This window comes from Sinocyclocheilus grahami, unplaced genomic scaffold, assembly GCF_001515645.1.
Source record: "Sinocyclocheilus grahami isolate Dianchi unplaced genomic scaffold, SAMN03320097.WGS_v1.1 scaffold526.1, whole genome shotgun sequence".
In the NCBI taxonomy this organism is placed as follows: domain Eukaryota; kingdom Metazoa; phylum Chordata; class Actinopteri; order Cypriniformes; family Cyprinidae; genus Sinocyclocheilus; species Sinocyclocheilus grahami.
The window spans coordinates 793,011-801,359 of NW_015505705.1; the positions used below are offsets into that span (position 1 = coordinate 793,011).

The 8,349-nt window shown below is 39.3% G+C and overlaps 1 protein-coding gene across 3 annotated transcripts in view; it reads left to right on the plus strand.

Moving 5' to 3' along the window:
• LOC107555184 (periostin-like) overlaps positions 1-8,349 on the plus strand; it is a 34,130-nt gene that overhangs the window by 17,682 nt on the left and 8,099 nt on the right. For all 3 annotated transcript variants that reach the window (XM_016237902.1, XM_016237903.1, XM_016237901.1), the window contains exons 8-17: positions 3,124-3,336; positions 3,507-3,641; positions 4,119-4,267; positions 4,533-4,669; positions 4,993-5,123; positions 5,217-5,347; positions 6,376-6,478; positions 6,678-6,745; positions 6,887-6,932; positions 7,074-7,106. In XM_016237902.1, coding sequence (XP_016093388.1) covers positions 3,124-3,336; positions 3,507-3,641; positions 4,119-4,267; positions 4,533-4,669; positions 4,993-5,123; positions 5,217-5,347; positions 6,376-6,478; positions 6,678-6,745; positions 6,887-6,932; positions 7,074-7,106 — 1,146 coding nt within the window. The remainder of the gene's footprint in view (positions 1-3,123; positions 3,337-3,506; positions 3,642-4,118; positions 4,268-4,532; positions 4,670-4,992; positions 5,124-5,216; positions 5,348-6,375; positions 6,479-6,677; positions 6,746-6,886; positions 6,933-7,073; positions 7,107-8,349) is intronic.

Below are 8,349 nucleotides of genomic sequence, written 5' to 3' on the forward strand. Positions count from 1 at the left end.
CACTGTGACCGTTGCGTACATCAACCACCAGGGCGGTCTACGCTCCCGTTGCATGTCGCAACTCGCCCGCCATCTCCTCCTCTGGAGTCAGAAGCATCTGAGGTCGCTTCGCACCATTCACATCCCAGGCGAGCTCAATCGTGCAGCCGACGAGCTCTCACGTCAGCCCGCCCTTCCGGGAGAATGGTGACTCCACCCCGAGACAGTCCAGCTGATTTGGAGACGCTGTGGGGACGCTCAGGTAGACCTGTTTGCCTCCCCGGACACGTCCCATTGCCAGTGGTTTTACTCCCTGGCCGAGGGACCCCTCGGCACGGACGCACTGGCGTGCAGCTGGCCTCGGGGCCTACGCAAATATGCGTTTCCCCCAGTGAGCCTTCTCGCACGGACACTGTGCAAGATCAGGGAGGACGAGGAGCAGGTCCTCTTGGTAGCGCCATATTGGCCCAGTCGGACTTGGTTCCCCGAACTGATGCTCCTCGCGACTGATGCCCCTCCTTGGCAAATTCCTCTGAGGAGTGATCTCCTTTCACAGAGAGGGGGCACCCTCTGGCACCTTGCGATCAGACTTGTGGAATCTCCACTTATGGTCCCTGGACGGGACGCGGAGGTTCTAGGTGGGCTACCTCCAGCGGTAGTAAACACCATCGCTTCAGCTAGAGCCCCGTCTACCAGACACGCTTACAGGCTGAAGTGGAACCTGTTCGTCGGTTGGTGCTCTTCCCGCCGGGAAGACCCCCGTAGATGCCCGATCGCAGTCGTGCTTTCTTTCCTGCAGGATGGGTTGGAGCGAAGGCTGTCTCCCTCCACCCTGAATGTGTATGTTGCCACCATTGCCGCGCATCACGATGCACTAGACGGTAAGTCTGTGGGGAAGCACGACTTGGTCATCAGGTTTCTCAGAGGGGCAATGAGGTTAAATCCTCCGCTCCCTCACCTGTTACCCTCTTGGGATCTCCCCTCGCTCCCGACAGCCCAGAAGGAGGCGCCCTTCGAGCCTCTGCAGTCAGTAGAGCTTAAGGTTCTGTCAGTAAAGACAGCGCTCCTCACCGCATTGGCCTCAGTCAAGAGGGTAGGGGACCTGCAGGCATACTCGGTCGACGATTCGTGCCTAGAATTCAGGACGGGTAACTCTCACGTTGTCCTGAGACCCCGGCCCAGATATGTGCCCAAAGTTCCCACCACGCCTTTCAGGGATCAGGTGGTGAACTTGCAAGCGCTGCCCCGGGAGGAGGCAGACCCAGCCATCGCTCTGCTCTGTCCCGTTCGCACTCTGCGCATTTACGTGGACCGTACGCGGAGCTTCAGGACCTCAGACCAGCTCTTTGTCTGCTTGTGCTTTTGCACGCCAACTGTCATTGGCTTTTTTAGTTAACACTCGAAGGTGATTGGGCTCTTGGGCGAGATCCCAATTCATCAGTCACGACTGACGTAACGTCTCCGTTCCCTCCTTCAGGGAACGAGGGTTACACAAGTAACCTAGACTTTCTTCTGAGGCCAATTATCTCAAGACCCGACTGATGTAAATGACGTGTGAAAAAACGCAAATCATTAGAGCAGATCAGGCATTAGTATTCTGGTTTAAAGCTCTACAGCACACTGACAAAAACTGATTTTCTTGTGTATTTTTTCTACTTAAATTTGTTTTTCAGCATGCCTCATGCCTCAAGACCACACAGATGTCAGCATTACATCACTTCTGGCTCTTACAGAATCTTTGGCCCTGTCCAAATGAGTCACTTGATGTGGACCTGCGGTCTCGTGGACTTTGCTCGCATGTGTACATGATGTCCACAGAACCCTAGAGCAGTGGTTCTCAACTTTTTTGACTCCAAGGATTGACTGTCCAAGACAATAATCCAAGGCCCCCCATGTAGGCCCGGGTATTTCTGGTACTTCTACTGTAATGTAATGAAGCTTAAAGTTTCAAGAACAGTTTCAGGAAATGTTCCTCACGATTTGTGATTATATGATACGTTTTTTAAATTTTTTATTTTTTTTACTCATAAATAGCAATTTCGCAGTACTTCCAATAAAATATTTTAGAGCTTGACATAACTAGAAAATTATATATTCATTAATCATTATAGAAATGGCTTCTTAAGATTTTATTAATTTCCCTGACTTTTTCATGTAGAAATCATGCTTTGAAAATTCCCTCATATATCCAGGTTTTCTAAGAATGTGGGAACCTGGGGCCTCATTATATGCACAAATGAGCAACATTTTAACTGCTCCTTCATTATTACATCACTGAAATGAATTCATTTATATTCATTACTCACATAAAACAATAATCATAATAATACATACACTTAAATTTATGATGAAGTGGAGATTTAAAAATAGAGATGCATTTATGAACATTTTTGATTATACAGACATTTTATAAATCGTTCATAGGAATATTTCGGAAACTGGTACGTTCACATTTTGAATCATTAAACGCATGTCTTTTTTATTTTTTTTGAGGAAACTAAATTTTTTACCGTTTTAGCTTATTTTAAAGTTTGCTTTGTATTTTACAAAAATTATTTTAAGTCATCTTGAGCTACCTTGGAAGTGTGCTGTGGCCATCTATTGGTTCTCAGCTCCCTGACTGAGAACCACCACCCTAAAGTGTCCTATTTGTCCCTTTTGCAGCCAACATTCACTCTCAATGCACCATTGTGCATTAATGTGTGCTCCACAGCTGACTGTTAACGAGTAGCCCATGTGGTAAAGTGTAGAAGTGTAGATGAATAGGACCTGTCTTAAGAAGGTGGTTTTGATTTGAATTTTGGTTCGGTGTAGCACTTAAAGTTGTCAGTCTGCACATACATGTACAGCTTAAACAGATGCAGGAAATTGGCAAAATAAGCTCAGCTGCTGGGAAAGTGATATCACAGTTGACGTAAGAGTCTCAGCTCTCCACCACATTGCTTGCGCACAGGAAGAACTGGGCGGGTGTCCCATTGGACAACATGAGCTTCTGTGTTTTTAATTGTCTCTAGTGGTCATTATCTTGATGCTTACTGGACTGTGACGATAAAGACATCCCAACAGTTTAGGTCACCACACTGTTTATCTTTCAATCTGTCACTTAACCTTTCTCCATCTCTCTTGTTCTATTTATTTTACAAGCCCTTTTGAAGTACCACCTCCTGAACTCAGTGCAGTGCTCTGAGGCCATTATGGCAGGCTCCGTCTATGGGACTCTTGAGGGCAGTAATATTGAGATTGGATGTGATGGTGAGAGTCTCACAGTCAATGGTATCAAGATGGTGCTGAAGAAGGACATTGTCACCAGCAATGGGGTCATTCATCTGATCAACCAGGTGCTCATGCCTGACTCAGGTGAGACTACCCACTGGGTTCAGTCTGACTTTATTTTATCTTAAAGGGACAGCTCACTTTAAAAATTACATACATATGTCATAAATTTGCATATATTCAAATATAAATTTATTGTCACTGGTATAACATCTAAATCTACAGTTGTGATCAGTGTGTATCTTGTCTTGCAGCCAAGCAGGTGATGGAGCTTATAGGCAAATCTCAGAGCATCTTCAGTGACATGGTGTCTGAGCTTGGCCTGTCTGCCGCCATGCAGCCTGAGACTGAGTATACTATTCTTGCCCCACTGAATGGAGCCTTCTCTGGTGAGTTGACCTCATGACTCATGAAGAGATAACTGTGAACGCTTACCAGAAGTTTTCCTTTTTTCCTTTTTCTTTTCTTTTTGTTTTGGAGGAGGCCTGAATAAACTAATAATTTTTTTTTACAAAAATATATATGCACTATATTTTTTATTTATTTATAATAAATTAATATTTAAATAAATATAATAATTGTATAGTTACAATAATTAACAATTTATTAATTAATAATTGATTTTATACATTTGATGTGATTTTAAATAATACATTTTTATATAGCATTATATTAATTATATTATCATACATTTATATATAATTTCTAAAAATTAAAAAAATATGTAATTTATATATAATTTAATACAATATGGACATATATAGAGAGAGAGAGAGAGAGAGAGAGAGAGAGAGAGAGACAAACACATACACACACACGGATGGTTAAAATGTCACAATAACTTAGTGTCTTCACCTGTCATGCAGATGAGGTAATGTCCATGGATCAGCGTCTCCTGAAAATTATTCTGGAAAACCAAATTGTGAAACTCAGAGTCTCTCTGAGTGACCTCTACAATGGCCAACTGCTCGAAACCCTGGGAGGAAAACTGCTCAGAGTCTTCATTTATCGCACGGTGAGAGAGAAAGACTTAAGAGAAGGAGAATTAGTGAAAGATTGGGGACCTGCAAACAATTATTGTATAAACTACATGAGTGAAAACAACTACTTTTTAAATGTTTATTGTGCTGGCAGTTACATTTTATACTCTTATTTACTTCAGATACGTTCATAGGCTTTAAAGATGTCCTTGTCTAACTATACTGTATTTGTTTCAATACTCTGCAAAGTGTCCAAGGCACAACTATCATTTCATTCTCCTTTTTATGTGTGTGTTTTAGGCTGTGTGTATTGAGAATGCATGTATGGCCAGAGGCAGCAGAGAAGGAAGTAACGGTGTCCTTCATCTCATGCGATCACTGATTCAGCCACCCGAGACAACCATCTATGACCTGCTCTTAAAAGACGGACGCTTTAAGTGAGATTATCATCATGACTTAATATGATTAATATTATTTTATTAACTAAACTGTAAAACTGTAAAGGTAACAGGATAAAATGTAAAAAAAAATGCTGCAGAAAAACTTAACTGTAAGTTAATTTACTATATACACTGAAAAACACTTAATTTAACAGGATAATCTCTGCATGTAATTAAAAATGATATTGAAATATTAAATAAATATTAAATTAAATAATATAAATGCATCATTCATTCATTCAAATAAAAATTACAACTATGTATGTATGTATGTATGTATGTACAAATAATTAATTGGCTGCATGGCTGAATTATTCCAGAATCTTCCTGTCTCTGATGGAGAGTGCTGAACTGACAGATCTACTGAAGCAGGAAGGATCGTACACACTCTTTGCTCCTATCGATGCCGCCTTTGGCACCCTGACAGAGGAAGACATCGCTCTTCTGAAAAGTAAACATTTTATCCTCTATATTTTTTAGATGATGTCCAACTTTTGATTGGTTTGTTTCCTCACAGTGACATTATGACTATTGTGTTATCCAGGCGACATCAACGGCCTAAGGGCGATCCTGCTCTACCACTTTAGCAATGGTGTCTTTATTAATGGAGGCTTGGAGGGTGGAGTGACTAATCTTCTCAAGACCATTCAGGGCAACAACCTTCAAGTGCTGTCTGTAAGTACACTGGAATTGTTATTTTAAAATAGGATATTTTATCTGTCAGGTTTTTTAGGCACTAACAAACCAACTTTATCTGATTAAATACCATAATTAGTGAAAAGGTAGAGATTTCCAAATGTCAGCTTTATCCCAACAGTGATTATGATAAAGATGTCCCATAATTAGCTTTTCCAGTTACATGATTAATGTATAAAGACATTGCAAACTCCATAATAAAACTCTGAAAGAGTGACTTTTAAATTTGAGCCAATACTAATATTTTGGTAGCACAAGAGAGGAAGGACCTGACATGTTGTTATCGTCAGACAATGCAATTAGACGTAGCACAAATTTCCTGTGTCTGACCAAATCCAGACCATTCACTTAAATCCTTTAAAGGAAACATACCAGCATGATAACATTGAGTATGAAGCTGACTTGATTATAAAAAAACACATACATCTCATCCTAATTAGGACTATGAACATTTCTCTTTCTGTGTTTGTGTATAGCTGAAGGTCTATGGAATAGGGCAATTTTGTGTGTGAATTTGGAGCATTGCTACAGCGGTAAGGTCATAACTTCCAGACATTTTGTTGCCATCAATCAAACTCATAATTCAAATCTCAGAAACACCTCTACCTGCAACTCCCTCTAAAAGCTAGAACAATGGGTCTCCTAATGTCCAGACACTTCCTTTGTAGAAAACAGATATCAGCACTGTAAATGTAAAATTACTTTATACACAGATATCTTGCAAACAGAGCCAAAACAAGGAAGTGACCTCTTAATACGATGTCCTGCAGTTGTATTTGTCTGTATTTAAAGGGTTTCAAAGGGTTTTATAAGGCTTGCATAAATATTTGAGAAGACTTATGTACGTAATATATTTTTTTAAATTATTATAAAACTTATACTGTATACAGGTGCATCTCAATAAATTAGAATGTCGTGGAAAAGTTCATTTATTTCAGTAATTCACATCAAATTGTGAAACTCGTGTATTAAATAAGTATAAAATAATATATTTCTGTTACACTCAGGTTAACAACTCCATCTATGTAAATTCAGTGGAGGTTCCAGATTTTGATCTTATGACATCCAATGGAGTGGTCCATGTAGTGAAGACCATCTTATATCCTCAAGGTATATTACTAACAGCGTTTAAGATGTAACATTTTGGAGGGATTAAGAATATTTTTACATGTATTAAGTCAAAATCAATTGCATAGATGGTCTTTATCTTCAGTGTACCTGGTTTTTCCACTCTTATATAACTGTACAATTCCTGAGACAGGAGACACAGTCCCCAGAGCTTAAAAAATCATTTTACTGCATTTCACAGATCTGCCAGTTGGCCGTGAAGACATATTTCTTCTGCTGAAGAGACTCATCAGATACATACAGCTGAAGGTACAGCAGAGCACACATCATATCTGTACACTATCTCACATGATATAACAGGTCCATCACAGTCCAGTACATCACCAAACAAACACACATATCACTTTATCAGTTGGTTCTATTTTTATCTTTATTATGGTTTGTGTGTAGTTTGTATCTGGATACACCTACCATGAGATTCCACTAACATTCATCAGTAAGTTAAATTTCATCCTCCATTAATGATTTCTCTCTTTAAGTTTCACATAAAATAATAACATCATCAACAGCATATAGATTACATTTGACATGCTTTTTTATAAATTGTATTAATGTAATATTGTATTTTGCCTTGCAGAGAGGACTATAACTACTCATGTCATTGAGAAAGGTAATACAGTAACACATAATTATTTTATTTTACTATTTTATTTTTTATACTACACCTCTAAATGCTAACTCTTTTCCTCATCCACTTTACACCTTTTATACTTCCATAAGCATTTATTCAGTTTATTTGCGATACTGAGCTCCTCAGGCAAGCCCTTCTCTGCCAGCCGATTATTCCCAGCAGCACTTTAGGTAGCCTATTTGTAAAATTGTGTATTTACTCAATCATTATCCAATACAACAACAAGCCTGAACTTTGCCTCAGCTGCAACTCAAGAAAACCGATTCTTCATAGAGCCCCAGAGGAGAGCGAGCACATGATATTCTGTTGGCTGGAACCAGCACTGGCATCTCCTCTGGCAGTCGCTGGACAGATACAGCAGATATAGAGCCATTAAAGAAAGAGAGGGAGAGGATTTTGCCTCAGACCATGGCAGGAAACCTATGTGTTGGGTAGGAGGGAATGTCAAATTTCAGGATGGTAAAATTGAAATGGAATTTATATAAACTGATATTATTGGAAACTTGGCTTAAAATTTGGAATGGTAAACACTGATTAAAGCTTAGGTAATGGCAGTGTTTTCGAGAGTTATGACTTCAAGCAGAGCTTTGGATCTCAAACTACAGTAGCAGGCATTCACTGGCTACCTTATCATGAAAAAATTAAAGTCCCACAATTTTGTAGAGCTATTATGTGTAATTATCAGAACCCAACACTGGTTCATCCAATACTTTAAATTGGGGGCTGAAATATAGAATATTAATATACTGACAATATCTAAAATTGTAAAGCCTTTTAAGTAACTTTACAATCACAAATCTTGATAAATTATAGACAAATTATTTCCTTGAAAGATCTTTTTGATGACAAAGTTAGTTATAAGTTAAATACTGATCGGACTAATAAAAGTCCAATTATTTGGAGTCTTTGTACGGCTAAATTGAATAAGTTGATGTTACAGTATAACATTAGCATGTCTCATTCATTTACTGATTTGTGTGTTTGTGTGTCACAGTGGTTCCAATCAGTCTTTAAAATGAAACAGAGTAGAAATAAATCATTATAATGTCAAAGTAAATGGGTCAACAGTTGATTAAATGTTGACTGTGTCAAATGTGTGTGTGTGTGTGTGTGTGTGTGTGTGTGTGTGTGTGTGTGTGTGTGTGTGTGTGTGTGTGTGTGTGTGTGTGTGTGTGTGTGTGTGTAAAATAACCATTGAGATGTGTGAGTATTTTTTTTTAAA